Below are 22,344 nucleotides of genomic sequence, written 5' to 3' on the forward strand. Positions count from 1 at the left end.
AGACCACTCTCACAGTCACACATAAGAACATAAGAAAGGAGAAACACTGCAGGAGGGCTGTTGGCCCATACTAGGCAGGTCTTTTACAATTCATCCCACTAACAAAACATTTGCTCAACCCAATTTTCAATGCCACCCAAGAAATAAGCTCTGATGTGAAAGTCCCACTCAAATCCAACCCCTCTCACTCATGTACTTAACCAACCTAAATTTGAAACTACCCAAAGTCCCAGCCTCAATAACCCAACTAGGTAGACTGTTCCACTCATCTACTACCCTATTTCCAAACCAATACTTTCCTATGTCCTTTCTAAATCTAAACTTATCTAATTTAAATCCATTACTGCGGGTTCTCTCTTGGAGAGACATCCTCAAGACCTTATTAATATCCCCTTTATTAATACCTATCTTCCACTTATACACTTCGATCAGGTCTCCCCTCATTCTTCGTCTAACAAGTGAATGTAACTTAAGAGTCTTCGATCTTTCTTCATAAGGAAGATTTCTAATGCTATGTATTAATTTAGTCATCCTACGCTGAATGTTTTCTAACGAATTTATGTCCATTCTGTAATATGGAGACCAAAACTGAGCTGCATAATCTAGGTGAGGCCTTACTAATGATGTATAAAGCTGCAGTATGACCTCTGGACTTCTGTTGCTTACACTTCTTGATATAAATCCCAGTAATCTATTTGCCTTATTACGTACGCTTAGGCATTGCTGTCTTGGTTTAAGGTTGCTGCTCACCATAACCCCCAAGTCCTTTTCGCAATCTGTATGGCTAAGTTCTACATCATTTAACTTATAAGTACTAGGGTTATGGGCACTCCCGAGCTTCAGAACCTTGCATTTATCTACATTGAACTGCATCTGCCACTTTTCTGACCAAGAATAGAGTTTGTTTAAATCCTCCTGAAGTTCCATAACATCTACGTTTGAATCAATTATCCTACCTATCTTTGTGTCATCGGCGAATTTGCTCATATCACTAGTAATTCCCTCATCAAGATCATTGATATATATTATAAACAACAACGGGCCCAAGTCTGATCCCTGTGGAACGCCACTTGTTACAGATCTCCACTCGGATTTAACCCCATTTATGGACACTCTCTGCTTCCTGTCAGTGAGCCATGACTCGATCCACGAGAGCACTTTTTCCCCAATGCCATGAGCTGCCACTTTCTTTAACAGTCTATGGTATGGAACTCTATCAAAAGCCTTACTAAAATCTAAGTAAATAATATCAAATTCTTTATCGTGGTCAAGAGCCTCAAAAGCTTTACTGAAGAAAGTTAATAAATTAGTTAAACAAGACCGGCCTCTTGTGAATCCATGCTGAGTATCATTAATCAAGCTATGCTTATCGAGATGGCTTCTTATAATCTCAGCTATAATTGACTCTAGTAATTTGCCTACAATTGAGGTCAGGCTTATTGGGCGGTAATTTGACGGTAACAACTTGTCCCCTGTTTTAAAAATAGGAATTACATTAGCCATCTTCCACATATCAGACACTACACCTGTTTGAAGAGATAAATTAAACATATTAGTTAATGGTTCATAGAGTTCCATTTTGCATTCCTTAAAAACCCTTGAAAAAACCTCATCAGGACCCGGCGACTTATTTTGCTTCAGTCTGTCTATCTGCTTCACAACCATTTCACTAGTGACTGTGATGTTACATAATTTATCTTCTTCTAGCCCACTATAAAAATTAATTACTGGAATATTGTTAGTGTCTTCCTGTGTAAAAACTGAGAGAAAATAATTATTAAAAATCGAGCACATTTCATTCTCTTTGTCAGTACGGTGCCCATAGTTATTTTTAAGGGGACCTATCTTATCTCTAACTTTTGTTCTATAGACCTGGAAAAAATCTTTTTGGGTTAGTTTTAGAATCCCTAGCAACTTTAATTTCATAGTCCCTTTTAGCTTTTCTTATCCCCTTTTTAATGTCCCTCTTAATGTCAATATACTGATTCATAAGATGGCCCTCACCTCTTTTGATACGCCTATAAATTCCTTTCTTATGCCCTAGTAGATATTTGAGCCTATTATTCATCCATTTTGGGTCATTTCTATTTGATCTAATTTCTTTATATGGGATAAACGTTCTTTGAGCAGCATGTATAGTGTTCAGAAAAACTGTCATATTGATAGCTCACTTCGTTACCCCAGTCAACAGATGATAAGTGTTCTCTAAGCCCATCGTAATCTGCTAAGCGAAAATCTGGGACTGTTACTGAGTTATCGCTACTATCGTACTTCCATTCAATGCTAAATGTAATTGATTTGTGGTCGCTAGCACCCAGTTCCTCTGAAATTTCTAAATTATTAACAAGGGATTCATTGTTTGCCATAACTAAGTCAAGCAGGTTATTTCCCCTTGTAGGTTCTGTCACAAACTGCTTCAAAAAACAATCCTGAACTACTTCTAAGAAGTCGTATGATTCTAAATTCCCAGTCAAGAAATTCCAATCAATATGACTAAAGTTAAAGTCTCCTAGAATTACTACATTATCGTGCCTTGTGGCCTTAACAATTTCCTCCCATAGTAATCTCCCTTGGTCCCTATCTAAGTTTGGGGGACGGTATATCACTCCTAAAATCAGTTTTTCATGCCCCTCTGAAAATTCTATCCAGACTCTGTATGTGTTACTTCAGACTTAATACCCGTTTTTATGCAACAGTTCAAGCGATCTCGGACATACAATGCCACCCCAGCCCCCTTCCCGATACTTCTATCTACTTGGAACAATTTAAAACCCTGAATATGACATTCCGCAGGCATGTCCCGACTTTTTAAATTAAACCACGTCTCAGTTAAGGCAAATACATCAATGTTACCTGCACTAGCAACTAATCTCAACTCGTCCATCTTATTCCTAGCACTACGGCAATTAGCATAATAAACATTAAAAGACTCTCCTTTCTCTTTACCCTTCCTGCTCATTTCTGTTTTTCTACTAAACCTATTACTGTCCTTATCACCCAAAGTCCCTGGCTTTTCAATATCTACCTCGTTCTGCTTATTACTAGTTCCCCTAGAACTCGTAATATTACTACACTGGGACTTCACTGCTTTCCTGCCAAAACCCATACCACTAACTATTCCTAGTTTAAAGTCCTAACTGCTCCCTCCACTGCAGTTGCCAGTGCTACCACCCCAGACCTAGATAAGTGAACCCCATCCCTGGCATACATGTCATTTCCGCCATAGAAGAGGTCCCAGTTGTCAATGAATGTTACCGCATTTTCCTTACAGTATTTGTCCAGCCAGCAATTGACACCAATTGCCCTGGACAACCATTCATTTCCAACTCCCCTCCTTGGCAAAATACCACATATGACAGGGTTCCCACCCTTCCTCCTAATTATTTCTATTGCTGACCTATACCTGCTAATCAGGTCTTCACTCCTACGTCTGCCAACATCGTTGCCTCCAGCACTGAGACAGATAATAGGATTGCTCCCATTACCTCTCATGATGTCATCCAGATGGCTAACAATATCCTCCATCCCAGCCCCAGGAAAGCAAACTCTCTGTCTCCTACTCCTGTCCTTCAAGCAGAACGCCCTATCCATATACCTAACTTGGCTATCCCCAACAACAACAATATTCTTACCTTCCTTGATGTCGTTCGTCGTGACATTCCCAGTAGTCGACTCACATTCGTCGGGTAGCACTGAGAATGTATTAGATGTTTCCACAACAGTTTCCACGGCAGTCTCTTTCTTCTTCATCGTTTCTACCTTTCCATTCGTCTTCTTGATCATCAACTTCGTTTCCTGCTGTCCAGCCATTGACCAGTTTCCCTTCTTGACCTGAGGACTCAAAACAGGAGGACTACTACGAATCTTTTTGTTTTCCTCGGTCAGTCGCCGAATCTCCACGTTCGCCAACCTCAATTCTTCCTTAAGCTGTTGGTAAAGTTGCTCGATGGAGGGCATCTTGCTTCAATTCGTAGAGAGCTCACAAACAGGTCTTCACAGAGCTAAGTACACGTCAACACTGCACAAAAGCCAACTCAATCAGGAGCTACTGCGCAGCACGTCTGCACGGCCCAATAGCGATTACGTTTGCTTGGTATATATTGCTTGAATGACAGGCATCCCTTGAACAGAATCAAGGACTCATCAACAACAATGTTCTTGAAGGGATAAAAGTATACACTGAATTTCTGCTTCAAATACATAAACACTTCCCGGATTTTGTATAGAAGGTCATTTCTGTCTGGCGTATTTCTGTCTGCGAAGTGCAACATTCGTAGCAACAGAGCGAATCTGTTGCAGGGAAGGAGGTCACGGAAAACTGGAGTACTGATGAAGTGGTCTGTAGACCAGTAATTATGTATATTGTTCTTATAGATATGTGGCATAAGCATGACAGTGGCAAGAAATAAATACATTTCAGCCACTGTTATGTCTTTCCACTTGTGCAGCCGTGATGATTCTCCAACCTCTGTTTTGTTGTTCATGACATATTGGTAATAAATGTTTGTCTGAGTCACTATCAAGTTCATTATAGGCTCGTCAAAGTACAACTGGAAATAGTCTAACTCTGTAGACTCATTCGTTATGGGACATTCTGGCTGGATACCACTTCCACTAGCATCAAAATCACAAGGCTGTGGCAGGAATATACTTTGTGTCCAGTTCCACTCACGATCACATGGTGCAGGGTGGACCTGTGGCATGGGGCGAGGGGGGGCAGGAGGAGGAGGGAGAGGAGTGGAGGCAGTACATGGTTGAGGGGGTGCCGGGCGGTCCTTTGTCTGTCCACCCACTGCGCCATGTGGTCCAGGCACCATGCCACCCACCACTACTTACTCCATCCCCGCATACTCCCCTTCGTGATCACTTTCACTATCAGTGGCCGGGGTTTTGGATCGTGACCTGCCACGACCCTTGGGGATTGCATATGGCACACTGCCTGAACTTAGATAACGACGCCTAAAAGTACGTTTCACTGGTGAATAATGAACGTCACTATCACTAGACGAATCCTCAATTGGCATAAAATCAATCTCATCATCACTTACATCACTTTCACTATCACTACTAAAACACCGGGAAAATGATAGTTTCCTCTTGCGAAGTTGCCTATGGGTAACACTTGCCACTCCAGAGGTGCTTGGCCCAGGGTCTTCTGTGGCCACACTGGCCACCCCAGAAGTGCTTGGCCTAGGGTCTGATGTGGCCACACTGGCTACCCCAGAGGTGCTTGGCCCTAGGACAGGTGTCGCTACCCCAGAGGTGATGGGCTGGGGGTCATCTGGGTTATCGTCGATATTTTCACTAATTCCTTGAATATTACTAGCCCCATTGGTGTCAGATCCACTAAACTCACGATCTCTATCACTTTCCTCGAATAGTAGAGTGTTAATACGACGGGGCGTGAGTGAATCACGAGGATGTGCCATGATGTTGACCCAGGATGGAGCTGAATGTAACTGGTCCTACCATGTGGTACCCAGGCATCCCAGATTTTTTGTATACTGCACACACTGAGTGCGCACACCCATTCTCTCATGTCTAAGCGACTCAGGCCTATCGCGCTAATTTTGAATGAATGAAAAATAAAACGTATATATACGTTTGGGGCGCTACGCACATGAACATATATATACGTTTGGACCGTTTAAGGGTTAAATCGAGGATAGACCCACACAGGAGGCATTTTCGTTGGTCCATAAAATAAGGTGCTAGGACCCGTATATAAGAGTGAAAAAAAACAGCAGTGGTAGTGGGATGTGGGTGAGTGAGGCAGTGCGCTGAGACACCGCATGGGTGACTGGGCCTCCGGGATGGGATAAGCGGCTAAACCCACGTGACACCCACACTTGGCACAAGAATATTCTAAGCCGGGCTGGTTTAAAAACCCACAAAATACCACAACACTGCAGGGATGGTAAAGCACACAGAATAGCTAGAACTGGAAGCACAAAGCGATGGTGAAGGCTGTACCCACATGGCTTGCTTGACTACTGGGTTAAGTCACCTGGGTTAGTTGGCTGGCTGGCTTAATTCGTCACACAGACTGGCTTGAGAACTTGTAACAATGAGCACATCAGGGGTGAAAAGCTGGCTTAGCAGGCAAAGCAGGTACTTAAGACAGGCTGGATGGTGTAGGGCTGGACTCCCCCCACAGACTGGCTTGGTGGCTTGGCTTAATTTGCAAACCTGGGTCAACCCCTCGGAAGTAATGCAAATAAGCAAATAAAATACTAATACACAGAGACTGACCAGGAAGTAGTGCATAGAGGCTGGTGGACGCTAGCTCGAGTAGCTGGCTATGAGGTCGGCCTGCTGGTGACACAAAATGTCCATCGTGCTGGCCGAAAGAAATCTCCGTACATCCGCGTAAATAACAATTTTACACCCACACCGCTAGCACCATTTGTTGAGAGGGTTCGTGGAGATGTGATGATTGGAGTTAAACACACTTGTTGGATGGTAACTTATATTAGCAGAGTGTGATAGAGGGGAGCCCAGACTGCCTGTGTTGGCCGTAAACCTAAGCATGGGGAACTGAGAGAGAGGACGAGCGCACAGTGCTCACAATGGCATCACATGACGTCACACATGGTAATCACTGAGCCTAAATATACACATGGATGATACAATCTACAATATACTACACAAGTATAAGTATAGGGGAATTCAGTAGCTATACTGACAGAGGGAGATGGAGGAGGTATAGGAGGAGGAGGAGGAGGAGGAGGAAGGGATAGTGGAATAGGAGAGAGGGAGAGGGTGAAAGTGGACAGGAGAGAGAGAGAAAGAGAGAGGTAGGGGAGGTAAAAGGAGAGTGTGAACTGTAGGTGTTGGAGTGGGTATGTGAGATGTATTTGTTAGGGTAAGGTGTGTGTGTGTGTGTACTCACCTAATTGTACTCACCTAATTGTGGTTGCAGGGGTCGAGACTCAGCTCCTGGCCCCGCCTCTTCACTGATCGCTACTGGGTAAGAAAGTCAGTGCGTCATCGAGGACTGTCTAACTTATTTCCATTGGGGTCCTTAATCTTGTCCCCCAGGATGCGACCCACACAAGTCGACTAACACCCAGGTACCTATTTGCTGCTAGGTGAACAGGACAACAGGTGTAAGGAAACGTGTCGCAATGCTTCCACCCGCCGGGAATCGAACCCGGGGCGTCCGTGTGTGAAGCGGGAGCTCTAGCCACCAGGCCACCGGGCCTGGTGTGTGTGTGTGTGTGTGTGTGTGTGTGTGTGTGTGTGTGTGCGTGTGCGTGTGTGTGTGTGTGTGTGTGTGTGTGTGTGTGTGTGTGTGTGTACCGAAATTTTTTTTTTTTTTTATATTTTATTTAAAACCATACACAAACATGAGTCACAAGCAAATTCAAACAAATATATTGCACTGAATGAAAATCCCTACATCGGATATTGAAACAATACCTATTACCATTACATTGTTAACATTATAACAACTATAACCAATACTATATCTGATGCCGAAGCTTAGACTGTCCTAAACTAGATACATGTGTATAAATTAACAATAGTAAAAATGCAACCTAATTCTTCATCAAATTAAGCATTCTATCTTTTTTTTTTTTATATTTTATTTAAAACAGTGCGATACAAATGACAGAAATATATTAAAAAGATACACGACAAAAGATTACTGCACTAGAATCGCACTTAACCCGAGACCTAATAACGACACCATACAGTACAGTGGTAATACACACTCACACACAACACACCGTTATGTTACATTGGTATTATTACACTCACACACAACACACCGTATATTACAGTGATAATACACTCACACAACACTATACATTACAGTGGTATTGCTTTATTTGTTAAAGAACATCTCTAACAAGGTTACATATTACCAAACATCAAACACTGGAAATTATGAAGATTGTACAATAAAACAGAGATAAAAACAAACAAACACGCACAATGACACACACAAGCACACACATTACACTACATGAGACTACATCAGGCACATACTAGGTGAGGTTTCTGCCTGTCAACACACGTATGCAAGACTAATTCTAAGATCTCAGGTGCTTAACAGAGCACCACGATACTCAAAACATTAATATTGGCGATTATCACGAGATCTTAACATACATAGGTATTTACTATTCAAAGAAGGAAACGGGATAATACTAAAAGTCACAATAAAAACATCCAATATAACAAAACAAAACTACGATGTGATATTTTACATCTCAGCAAAACAAAGAAAAATAATGCAAACTAGTTACATGTAATATAATATTACTGAAAAGCACACTGTAACACAGCATAAAATATAACAAAATAAAAACCAATTGCTATACGCTAGGAAACACTTTTTACCACTTACAATTGAATCAAAAACAGTAAAGACTCCTATGCACATATTTGAGTCTCATAGAAAATTTTCATCATAAAGTCCTTGAAATGATTTATACATGATAAAAATATGCAATCGTAGTGCTACACCTTCCTCAATGATAATTGTGTAGTTCTTGAAAACCTCGGGGTAATAACCCTACTGCCTCTAGATATCAAAACTCATTTATACATCCATATAAACAGCTCTCCATGCTCACACCCAAGTCTAGGAAAATAGCCCGTCGTATCCCTTTACCCATTTTGCAAATCCCATAAATCCCTTAATGTGAAATTTCGATAACCCTCACTAAAATCTCTCTCCCATCTCCCTCCATACACCCCTTTATTTCTACACTGTGTCCTATAAAAAGTTGCTGCCAATGCATTAATTCTTGCACGCACGTCCGCCTCCCTCATAGCCCACATCATGTATATATAATCCGTAATCATATACCCAATCGCATTCTCAACCCTTTTATTCACCCCAGTTATATCTAAACTTAAAACCCTCAAAACCTGCAAACCCCCTCCCCCCACTAACCTTAAAACCTTACCCATCCAAACCCTTATAAGTTCAATACAATCGCAAAAATACACCGTATGATAAATAGTCGCCAATCCTCCACAATCCCTGCATTCCCCATCCTCTCGTATTCTCTTATAGAATAAAACCATTCCTGACGGCAAGATTCCATGTAAAAATCTATACATAACTTCTCTGACTTTAGGTTTTAAACGCAATTTATTTAAACGCCCCCAAATATTATGCCAATCATACATCGGATAAACTCCTTCTACCGCCGCTACCAGAGCCTTACCATCTGCCCTATCAAGATTTCTCAATTTAATTTGTGAGTGATCCCTCACGTTTATGAAGACCCGTAACATTGCCTCACCTATCATGAACTCCCGACCCCCCCACCACCGTCGCATATCCTGATGTATCCTATGAAGACCGTCTTCTTTCGCCCCTCCCTCCCGCTTATAACTATGTTTTAAATACATACTTATTATCCTCTTTTCGACATCTATAAGACCCAGCCCTCCACGGCCAACCGGGAGTGTGACAACCGCTCTACTTAACCATTCGCTCCCTGTTCCCCAAATGAATCTAAAAACACTTTTTTGTAACCTTTTTAATTCACAACGAAGTATCGGAAATATTACCGTAACATGCCATAGTTTACTATATAATAGCACATTCGTTGTTATCACCCTTTGTTGCAAACTTAAATTAGCAGCTCTCAACCCACTAAGACGCTTCAGAACACTATCAACGATACGCACGGAATTTATTTGTTGTGCTGACTTGATATCATTTACATAAACGATCCCACATATCTTTATTTGGTCCACCCTTTCCCACCTTTCAGCTACCATTCCTTCCTCACGCGACCCTTTTCCAAGATTCATATACTTTGTTTTCCTCATGTTGATCGTCATGCCAGTAGCCTTTTCAAAAACTTTCACTAACTTTTCTACCCGAATCAAATCCATGTTTTCTCTCACCAAAATCGTCGTGTCGTCGACATATCCAACAATGCCCGCTCCCCCACCCCTTACATTACTCATCCCATTTGCTTCCAATAAAACCCTTATCCCTCTATAAAAGGGATCTTGAAAACAAGCAAAAAAAATTTGTGAAAGGGGACAACCTTGACGCAAACCCCTTCCCATCTGAATCCGATCTCCCAACCTCCCATTCACCTGCACACGCAAAGATGCCTCTTGATACATTAATTTGGCCCATGATATAATTTCCGCCCCAAACCCCTGCCATCTCATTATCTTCCATAACGTCTCCCGTTCCACACTATCATATGCCGCCTCCCAATCTATAGCCAATACCCCCCCATCTCCCAATCTTACTCTTTCTTCAATAAAACTTCTAATCATACCGTGACCTTCATACATAGACCTGCCCGGCACCCCATATTGTCCCTTGTCAATCACTTTGCCCAGGACTTTTTTTATTCTGTTGGCCAAGATCCTTCCAAAAATTTTATAGTCCCCACATAATAACGAGATTGCACGATAATCTTTAACCGTTAATGGCTCGCCTTTAGGAACTAGGACGACCACAGCCAACCTTTGTTGTTCCCCTAAAACCCCATCCCGCTTCATGATATTGAATAAACGTACCAAAAACCCCTTTAAAACGTTCCAATTTTGAATATAAAAGTCGCTGGGCAACCCATCTATTCCTGGCGCCTTACCCAATTGCGCCCCAGATAAAGCCTCCCAAGTCTCACACTCCGTTATCGGCCCTCCCAACATCAAACGATCATGCTCCTCCAGCTCACAACGCACAAACCTACCGATTGACTGCAATGCAATTTCACTTATTCCAACACTTTGCGTTTTCAATTTAACCCAAGCATCAATATACCCACTCATACCCTCCGTCGTCGTCAACACCTGATTCACTCTATACCCCTGCATACCTACCTGGACATTCAACCCCATTAACTCCATTGCTTTGCGACGTCTGTGTTGATTCCTCAACACACACGCCGACGGCCGATCTCCCCACAAAACCTCTTCGATTCCACCCTTAAGCCTTTCCCCATCAAACCTTTCGTTTTGTAAATTACGTAGTTGCTCCTTAATTCGTTCAATTTCTGTAACAGGATAATTAGCATTCGCTTGTACATAGCAGTCGCGCAACTGCCCCTCTAAATATCGTTGGAAACCATACTGTAACTGATTATATCTCACTCCCTGACTAATATAAAATTCCTTAATTCGCTTTTTGGCTATCATTTCCCACCAATTAACCAAAGCCACATCTCCAGGTGCTTCAACCACAAGGCGTTCCCACATATGCCCAAAAGACAAACGACTTTCCTCTCTCTTCAATAACTTTACATTTAATTTCCAAAATGACGGACCCCTTCTAGGCACACCCTCAATATCTACATCCATTACAACTCCTCTATGATCCGAAAAAACCACATTTATCACACTCACTCTCCGCACTGTAACCGCACTAGACACGTACATTCTATCTAATCTCGCCGCATAATCTCTTCTAATGAAAGTATGCTCCACATTGCCACCCCCCCCACACACATCCATTAAACCCACACTCGTCAATAAATCTCCCAGGAACCCCAAGCAACAACCCGCTCCTCGAGGCTCCACATCTTTTCGTCGTATTACACAATTCCAGTCTCCCCCTATTATCGCTACATTTGGTAAACTACGTAGATGATATACTAATACATCTTGTACAAAATGAGTTTTAAGTCGTGCATCTCCCTCGGCCGGCCCATATACACCTACAAAACTTATATGTACTCTACCCCATAAACCATCCACCCTAATCACTCTCCCCTCCCCCCTTTCACTATGGCGTACTACAAACGGGCTATTTTCCTTTACCAGAATGGCGACGCCTCCTTTTAACCTCGTCGCATATTCCATATACACATCGTAACCATCTAATTCCAACTCATATCCAATTCTGTAATTGTGTTCTTGGATAAATACCACATCCACATCTAGACGCACCAAAAATTCATTAAACCACTTTCGCTTCCGCTCAGATCTCAAACCGTTAATATTTATTGTCAAAACCTTAAAGTCAATTAATGGGATTTTCCTTTGGTTCTAGGTATAGACTTTTCACTTATACATTTTACACCTCTATCCCTCTCCCCTTTTTTGGGAATCACCTTGATAAACTCTTGTTTCGTGGATTCACTGTTCCCTTTCCTCTGTACATCCGCCCAAGACTTTTTCCCTGGCCTTTGGGCAGGAGTAAGCACGTCGTCTGAGTCTGGTGGGGTCGCAGTTCGCTTTCGCGTCCTACCCTCCACCTGCATTGGGATTTCTTTAGTACTATCATGATGCACCTCCACTTCTGCTATATTTACCATCATGCCATGCGACACCCCAGACTCAATGCTTTCATCCGTCGCCTCACCATGATGCTCAACCGATCCCAAATTTGCACCTGGTTCCTCCACACGGTTGACGATCGACTCGTCTAACAATACATCCAGTGCCTTCACTAAAGACGCCGCTACATCCTCGTCCCCCATAGTGGGCAGAGTCTCTTCAAATACTTTATTTATATCCAGTGATGGTGATTCTTCTCGCTGTTTTGCATCCTCCAAAGCCTTCTCCTGCGCTTTTTCTACCTCTTCACTCCAAGATGTCCGTTGTCGAGACGGGTGAGCATAAGACTGTTCTCGTCCCTCCACTTCCTCGACTTCTTCCGGTTGTTGCTGTTGCGATATTTGGAGATTCCCACGACGCTTATCACACTGTGCCGCTATGTGGTCATACGATCCACACAGCCGACACGTACGACGTTGCCCCGCATATGTTACATATACTTGAGTTCGAAATGCTTGCAACATAATATAGGACGGTATGGGATGGCGTAAGGTCATTTTGACTGAATATGTTCCCTCCAAACTTCCAGCATAAGGTCCAGCGGCCCACCGACCTGCAGAGGCCATATGAACCGTACCATAATTACGTAGTTCATCTTTTATAACAAATTCATTCGCCTCAAAAGGCACATTCCTTATTTTAACCCATGTGTAGTGTCGTGATACATCATGTAGACGTACTGATACAGCTGAATTGACGGCTATAATGGTCTCTTGATACTTATCCACCACCGCTTCATAAACATTTGCTGACGTCATTTTAACGAAGATCCGTGTCGTCCCATTAAGTGCTACACCACATATCTCTTCATTTGCGATACCGTAGGTATCACGGATAATCGCCGGTAGTAACAAGTCCATCGTGGCTCCAGTGACAGCCCCACGGGTCAACTCAACGCAAACAGTGTTGATGCGTCTGTAGCTCTGCAGCGCCATGTTGGTAAATGAGCAGCGCACGTCCTCACTTCTCAATGGTTGTGACGAACTGAGGTAGCTCGCCTGAACAGCAGAGGGGTGCAGCGCACAACCTCACTCGACCGTGGTCAGGCAGCGTGTGGGGCTCCGGCCAAACAGTAATCACTCGACTCACAGCTCCCAGCACTACTGTAAGTACAAGCCTGCTCCTATTCTAGTGGACTTATTGGTTGAAAGCTTCACTTTTGACCAACAATAAACTTAGTCCTTTCAGCCTTGATCTCCATGTTAGATGTTTTGACAATCACCAAGTCTTTTAGGTATTGTACTTATCATAGAGAGTGATTTCTTAAGCAGTGGATACCCTGTCTCTCTTTCCAGCTTGAAATGACAGATTGGGTCACCTGCCAACCAACGAGAAGTGTTGAAAAGAGATGGACTAACGTCCTGAGACGTCACTCTTTACCTTCCTGATTAACTGTACGCCACCGCAGGACATAACCCCTCATCTTTGCAGTGGTAAAGAACCTGCGTTCCTGTCATCTGGACTGACTATTCAAGGCTGTAGACTCTGTGAAGAACTGGCCGTTGGGTTGTCACCAATACCTGTGACTCCCCCCACACATCATCAACAACGGCTGTAATCTCTACAAGACTGTGTCAACATCAACCAGACACCCAAGTTTAATTGTATATATTAGCGTTGAATTCAGATATCATTTATATTTTTCATTTTTCATTTTTCTTTAAAGTAGGATAAATATTTCATATTTAAGTATTTTATATTTTATATTTTCTAAATAATAAAGTGTTTATGTTTGTAAGTTTTTATTTTTTCTATTCATTAATTTTCCTGAGGAGGAGCCAGCCTCGGTAATACTGACTGAAGTTGTTACAGGGCTGAGTAAGCCTTCACACCCTGGGTGGCGTGTTTATGCCTAAGATGGGTGTAACTTTTACCTTTGCCCTTAGACAAGGCTCTAGACCCCAGGTATCCCACATTTATGCGTAACACCTGGATCTATACTTGCTGAGTAAACACCTGTGCAACTACTCATGTATACCTGGAGCTATACTTACTGAGTAAACACCTGTGCATCTATTTGTGTACACATGGATCTATTTTTACTTACTGAGTAAACACCTGTGCACCTATTTGTGTACACCTAGATCTATACTTACTGAGTAAACACCTGTGCACCTAATCGTATATACCTGGTGCTACACTTACTGAGTAAACACCTGCTCACCTACTCGTGTATACCTGGAGCTATACTTACTGTACAAATGCCTGTGTACCTACTCGTGTATACCTGGAGTTATACTTACTGAATAAACAATGTTAGTGTTAGCACGCACACTATAGTGCCTTTGGTCCCCACCTGTATTCCCCCTTCCCCCAATTCTACTCCTCTGTTTAGTGATTAGTTCCCTAAATATGATATTCAGCTCTCCCGAGCAGGGTTTATGACCCTCAGCTATCAGTAATACAGGGCCAATACCGCGTTGCAACCACAAAAAGGCTATGTGTTACGTCTGGCAGACCTACACTGCTCCACTCATGCGCTGGAAGATGCTTCCCATTCTGGCTCCTCTTCTATTTTTTCTTCGCTGTATTCACTAAACACTGGAGTCACTAACTCAACCACCCTTGTCTCTTATCTCCCTGGCTTGGGTCACACTTATTCTCTTGAATTTTGGTATTGGGATGTGGCAATACCACCTACGCCCACACTAGCCCTATGACCATTCCACTCTCTCTTGGCACTAATTCAGATTGTTGTCATGTGTCTGTCTCCTTAACCTCACTTTTCTGATTGGGACAGATCATGTATCATTTCTCGGGTTGTTCACTGACACTGTCAACTTCCGACGACCCTGACAGTGGCTTTGATTGGCCACTAACTACTAAAGATTCACGAGCGAAAACGAGCTGTTGCTCCCGCACGGTGTGTACTCACCTAGTTGTGGTTGCAGGGGTCCATTCTGGCCCCGCCTCTTCTCTGGCCGCTACTGGGTCACTCTCCCTGCACCATCAGCTTTATCATACCTTGTGTGTGTGTGTGTGTGTACTCACCTAATTGTACTCACCTGATTGTGGAGTGTGTGTGTGTGTGTACTCACCTAATTGTACTCACCTAATTGTGGAGTGTGTGTGTGTGAATGAGGAAGGGGAAGAGGGGTATATTAGGTTTTTCTAAAAATATATTAATATTACTGTACCTATGGCCAGATGATGGGCGATGAAATCTACAGAGGTCACATCATTGCTGCTGAGGAAGTGTCACGTGTGATTCCTGAGGAGTACCGTCAGAAAGTGAGGGTTCTGGATGTGGCCGCTGGCACTGGCTTGGTGGGCCATCAACTGTACGAGAGAGGCTTCAGGTGAGAACAAAGAGATATATTTGCTTTGTGTTTTGTATTGTACTGATAGCTTCATGTGAAGCTGTCAATACTTAGGAAGGAATTATATGAACTAAATATGGTGGTGTTACTGTACTAACCGAGTTAGGTGTTACTGACCATACCACGAGCGGGGTTAGAACTTGCGATCAGAGAGTCATAAAACTCCAGACCGACGCGTTAGCCATACCACGGGTGGGGTTAGAACCCGCGATTAGAGAGTCGTAAAACTCCAGATCGACGCGTTAGCCACTGGACCAGCTGGCTTCAATAAGATTCATCCAACTAGGTATATTTATAGGAAGGTTAGCATAGGCACCACTGTGACCACAAATGCAAGCTTTGTAGTCACAGTGGTGCCCATGGTAACCTTTCTATCGTGTAGAAATATACCTAGTTGGATGAATCTTATTGAAGCCAGCTGGTCCAGTGGCTAACGCGTCGATCTGGAGTTTTACGACTCTCTAATCGCGGGTTCTAACCCCACCCGTGGTATGGTTTGTTTGCAATCATGTCATTACGATTTCACGAGTCACATTAAGTATTAGTGTACAGCGTAACCCCAGACTCTGTACCACATAATCTCAGCCTCTGTAGTTAATCCTCGAGACTGGTGTTCCCTTTTTAACAACTCATGTCCCAGTATATCAACACATGAAATAAGTGTTCCTTACATTACTTAACTCCAGCTCCCATATACCATTACTTCTGACCTTCAACCTGAACTCACAAGACAGGTGTTCCTTGTTTACTGTAACCTCAGTCCTTTTACCTCGACCCATGTGATAGGTGTTCCTTGTAGTTCTTGTATAAAATAACCTTATATCCCTGTACCTAAGTGTGAAGATTGTTTATCATATAAAGGAGCCCGAAACGGTATTTATAAATAGGAACATTTAATTATTTATTTTATATTTACAAAAAATAAAAACATCATTTAAAATTTAAATTTCATATAGTTTATTAAATCATAATAAGTACGGCAAGAAACAATAACTAATCAAATAATTGCAAAATATGTAATTATTTACGCTTTCCTAACTTAGCATACTGACTTAAATAACGGATAATTAACTCAGGTTGCAGGTGTTCAAATATTCACTAATTTGAACTGTTAAATGTAAAGCAAATATATTCCCAATAAGATATAATTATATCATTAAGCACACTATCTGTTATTAATACTAGCTGACGTGCAAGTGGATCAGGTGCGTAAAAGCGGCCTTATATTAATACCAATAATTCTCAAAAATGCGTTTTTAATAAATGTCTACTTACACAAACTCAAAATACGCCTTTGTTACATACTTTTAGAGAGGAGTTGAAATTAATATTAAATAAATAAGAGATGGTAGTTACAAAACAACCCAATACCATGAGCACTCACTCACTGTAAGTTAGGCTTGAAGCACACCTCAGACAAGTCTGCCAGAGGGACGATCCTGCCAGAGGGACAAGCCTGCCAGAGGGACAAGTCTGACAGAGGGACGATCCTACCAGAGGGACAAGTCTGCCAGAGGAACAAGCCTGGTGAAGCTGCCTTTGTTTTGTTTAACTACGTTAGAAACAGCGATTAATACTGATTCAAGGCACTTGCGTCTGCGGAAATTAGTTTCTTTGATCACTAATCGGGCGTTCCAGAATTTCAGGAGATGATTGGTGGAATTTCGGTGTTGTACACAGGCGTTGTTCATATTATCGTTCCTACATGCATAGGCGTGTTTCGAAGTTTCTTGCTGTTTCACCTACATGAATCTTGTTGCAGCCTCCACAGGGTATAGTGTAAACCCCTGCATTGACTGGTTCGTGGTGCTTGGATTTTGTCCTGGTTAGCTCCTTTATTGAAGTGCTGGAAGCAATGGCGACTCTAGTGTTAGCTTGTGCTAGTACTTTAGAAACGTTCAAAGCCACCTTTGTTAGAAGTGGTGTTGGTGCGTGGAGAATTAATGATCTGAAGAGCTCTTTTCTTGCAGTATTTCATGAAAAAGAAAGGAAAATGTAGATTAGTGAAGGTTTGGTGAATGTAAGTACATTCCTCGTCAAGAAACTCAGGACTACAAATTCGGTATTATGCTCTTAGAAAAAATCCGATGATGATGCCTCTTTTGGCCTTAGTATCTTGACTGGAGTAGAAGTGTGTGAGATAATTTTTTTTTATAGGTTTCCAACCTAAAATGTCACATCAGTTGCATGTGTGTCCTTTTACTTAACATATTGTCGGTAATTCTACCAGTATTAATAAAGCAGGATGTCAGTGTAACATGAAAGAGAAAAATGAAAATGAGGTCAGGCAGATAATGAAGTCAAGTGATTCATATATTTTGAGGAAGGTTGGGCTTACTCGACCAGAATACTCAATCGTGACTTCATTGTCTAACTGACACCATCATAAGCCTCACTTCCATTTTCAGATCATTCTTACACTCACACCTCACTTTCTGCTTATAAACATACATTAAGTCCCAGTCTCCTGTGGAAGCTCTTCTGTTTACCTGGAGTTTTCCGTGGGTCAACGCCCCCGCGGTCCGGTCTGTGACCAGGCTTCATGGTGGATCAGGGCCTGAATCAAATTCCAATAAAGATTTTCCCTAAGAGAAGCCACTACGTCTATTCTTGAGGCAGCAGCAGCTCCTTGCAGAACATAAGAAAGAAGGAACACTGCAGCAGGCCTACTGGCCCATGCGAGACAGTTTCAATTCTCGTACCACTCCTAAATCTAATATCTAATTTCATACATCTTCAGCAAGCATTTCAGTGTAATATACAGCTGCTAAATAGCTGGCTTATGATGCTCAAAAACATATAATCAGTATCAAGAAAATTTTTTCAATATTTTTCTCAAGATAATGATTTTGTTGATGAAGACACACTGAAGATGTTTCTCAGTTGTTCTAACTCACAGTGCAGATACTGAGGCTTATAGATCCATAACAGTTACCATGAGAAATATTACAGTCAAGGAGATGATTCTGAGAATGTTTACATTTTAATACCAAACATAATGAAGAATAAGAATCAAGTGAAAACTTTAAAAATTGCCAAAAACCTATTCTTAAGACGACATTTCAGTCCATCTTGTTGTCAAATCACAGCTGGGCGAGGAAAAACAGAGACCAGAAAGAAAAGGTAATGTAATATTTGGTATTAGCCATAAGAAGGTGTTGGAAATGAATGGCTGTCCAGAGGAATTGGTGTCTAGGTGCATATTGTAAATTTTGTGCATTGACTATAGAATTCGTTGTCAGGTCGCCATTAAAATTTTATTTCTAATGTGCTATCTTCAAACGAAGCTTCTTGGGTTGTGTAAAGATTACTGTGTCTGTTTTGATCAGAAATGCCACATTTTATTGAATTATACGACGCTAAATCTACACAATGAATGTTTTTATACTCCCATAACATATTTGTGCCCATAATAACTTTGTAAAGGAAATTTAATGTTATGTACCCAAAGCCTTAATAAAAATTACTTATTTATATACATTTATATATTCTTAATTACATACCTTTTTACCCACTTACTTATTCCTATCTTACAGAACAGTTTGGAATGATTTCCGCTTTTGTAGATCCCAATTTGCCCTTTTTAAATAAAAGTGAGAAAATTTAAATATAGTTTTGAATGCAATAATTTCTGAGTACGTCAACTGATTGTCTTAATATTTCATCGCTGATAACTAGATAATGTAATTTGTGTGCGACTTCAAACTTTGCATACCGGTATATATAAAGGTACTGATCTCTCTGAGACAACGAGAATCTGCCTCATCAGTTTGACTCTAGGCTGGTGTTTCTTACTGGGAGATTTAAAGGAATTTTTGACTATGTATGTCCTAATTTGCCATGTTGTTGACGAATTTGGAATAGTAGTTTCAATGAAATAATTTGTGAATGTCTTTAGTGATTCACATGAGTTCTTAAAATATATACAGTTACGTTAGAAGTTCACGTCACACTGTACAGTTGCTGTTGTCTGCACTGATCTTTTGATAATTATATCTAGATGTAATAATTATATAATTGCAATTATATGTAAATATATTAATTATTATATTTGTCTTATAAGTGCTTTAAATATTAGTGAATATTAATGAGGTCGGTGTGTCAATGTAGCTTATGAATTATCTAGGAACATAGATGCATTGGAGCCTTCGGAAGGAATGATGAGGATCCTTAAAGACACTGATATCTACACCTTCAAGTATCAGGAGTTTATCGGAATGGGGCAGAACACAGTCCCTCAAGGTGAGGCATGTGCTGGTGTTCATGTTTATTATATCATAATGATAGGAAAAAACACCATCCCTCAAAGTGAAAACATGTGCTGGTGTTTGCGTATATTACTCTGCTGGAGCAGAATGCCCACCGGCTTTTAGGGGTAGAATATGTTATAGTATGAGGGTATACGAGCACCCTCATCTAACTTCTTTATAAAAGGCAAAATAAGCCGAGCCCCCATATTCTGTTCGTAATCCGAGGACACTCGGATCACGAACAACACCTAGCTCTGCTGGGTGAGTGATCTCTGATGGATTGCTAGTTATGTTGTTAATGCGATGTGAACATTGCTCTGTCTCTTGTGGCGGGAGAATATGTTGCAGGATCTGATCTCGGCTGGCTGCAGTTTGGTAAATGTTTCAATACCACTTGTTTCGTGGTTTCATTACTATGTAAACTGCTTTGGAGGCTGGTATTCAAACGGGAGGTAGTTGAAATTAATTCTAGAGGTACAATCTCCAGAACTGGACTGGGGACCTTCAACCACAGAGAAGAGAATGAACGTATTTCAGGGAAAACTCAAGGCTCTCCCCGAAGCTGTCTGAATATATATATATATATATATTATTGTACCCACGGAACAAGTGGTATTGATCAATAACAACACTGCACTGGCCAAGGAGTCGAACCCATGCTGTTTTGGCCCACATCATGGTGAGAGAGAACGCATGATGCATTAGATCACTAGACCACACAATCCTTAACAATGGTGCATCCAGCCAAGCTAGATGTTGTATCCACCATCGATGGACAGACGGTGGTGTGGACGACTCTGAGCTAATTTCATTCTACTCCCTGTTTGTGTACTAGCGTCCACACCACCGTATGTCCTTCGATGGTGTATAGAACATCTAGCTTGGCTGGATGCAAAATTGATAAGGATTGTCTGGTCTAGTGGTTTAAAGCGTCATGCGTTTTCCCTCACCATATATATATATATATATATATATATGTATATATATATATATATATATATATATATATATATATATATATATATATATATATATATATATATATATATATATATATATATATTATATGTATGTATGTATGGCATATTAACCGACACTGAGAAAAATAGCAGACAATATTTAGGAAAAGATACTTCTGAGTACAAGGGTAGAACATACGAGTACCTAAGAGTACATGGGTAGAACATACGAGTACCCCAGAGTACATGGGTAGAACATACGAGTACCCCAGAGTACATGGGTAGAACATTCAAGTACCATAGAGTACATGGGTAGAACATTCGAGTACCTCAGAGTGCATGGGTAAAACATTCGAGTACCCCAGAGTACATGGGAAGAACATTCGAGTACCCCAGAGTACATGGGCAGAACATTCGAGTACCTCAGAGTATATGAGTAGAACATTCGAGTACCCAGAGTACATGGGTAGAACATTCGAGTGCCCCAGAGTACATGGGTAGAACATTCGAGTACCTCAGAGTATATGTGGTAGAACATTCGAGTAATCCAGAGTACATGGGTAGAACATTCGAATACCCCAGAGTACATGGGTAGAACATTCGAATACCCAAGAGAACATAGGTAGAAAATTCAAGTGCCCAAGAGAACATGGGTAGAACACTCGAGTACCCCATAGTACAAGGGTAGAACATTCGAGTACCTCAGAGTACACGGTTAGAACTTTCGAGTACCCCAGGGTACATGGGTAGAACATTTGAGTACCCCAGAGTACATGGGTAGAACATTCAAGTACCCCAGAGTACATGGGTGGAACATTCGAGTACCCCAGAGTACATGGGAAGAACATTCGCGTGCCCCAGAGTACATGGGTATAACATTTAAGTACCCCAGAGTACATGGGTGGAACACTGGAGTGCCTCAGAGTACATGGGTAGAACATTTGAGTACACCAGAGTACATAAGTAGAACATTCAAGTACCTCAGAGTACATGGGTAGAACATTCGAGTACCCCTGAGTACATGGGTAGAACATTCGATTACCCCAGAGTACATGGGTAGAACATTCGAGTACCCCAGAGTTCATGGGTAGAAGATTCGATTACCCCTGAGTACATGGGTAGAACATTCGATTACCCCAGAATACATGGGTAGAACATTCATGTACCCCAGAGTACATTGGGAGAACATTCGAGTACCCCAGAGTACATGGGTAGAACATTCGAGTACCCCAGAGTACATGGGTAGAACATTCAAGTGCCCCACTGTACATAGGTAGAACATTCGAGTACCCCAGAGTACATGGGTAGAACATTCAAGTACCCCAGAGTACATGGGTAAAACATTCAAGTACCCCAGAGTACATGGGTAGAACATTCGAGTACCCCAGAGTACATTAGTGTGGCCCGGTGGCCTGGTGGTTAAAGCTTCCGCTTCCCACACGGAGAGCCCGGGTTCGATTCCCGGCGGGTGGAAACATTTCGACACGTTTCCTTACACCTATTGTCCTGTTCACCTAGCAGCAATTAGGTACCTGGGTGTTAGTC

The 22,344-nt window shown here is 41.8% G+C and overlaps 1 protein-coding gene across 1 annotated transcript in view; it reads left to right on the forward strand.

Annotated features, from left to right (window-relative positions):
- Positions 1–5,977: 5,977 nt before the first annotated feature.
- LOC128700666 (methyltransferase-like protein 27) overlaps positions 5,978–22,344 on the forward strand; it is a 43,001-nt gene continuing 26,634 nt past the window's right edge. Inside the window, exons 1-4 of the mRNA XM_070096982.1 lie at positions 5,978–6,011; positions 6,245–6,462; positions 15,418–15,569; positions 19,717–19,832. Of these exons, the coding sequence (XP_069953083.1) occupies positions 5,978–6,011; positions 6,245–6,462; positions 15,418–15,569; positions 19,717–19,832 (520 nt within the window). The remainder of the gene's footprint in view (positions 6,012–6,244; positions 6,463–15,417; positions 15,570–19,716; positions 19,833–22,344) is intronic.

Source organism: Cherax quadricarinatus, chromosome 56 (assembly GCF_038502225.1).
Source record: "Cherax quadricarinatus isolate ZL_2023a chromosome 56, ASM3850222v1, whole genome shotgun sequence".
NCBI classification, from domain to species: Eukaryota; Metazoa; Arthropoda; class Malacostraca; order Decapoda; family Parastacidae; genus Cherax; species Cherax quadricarinatus.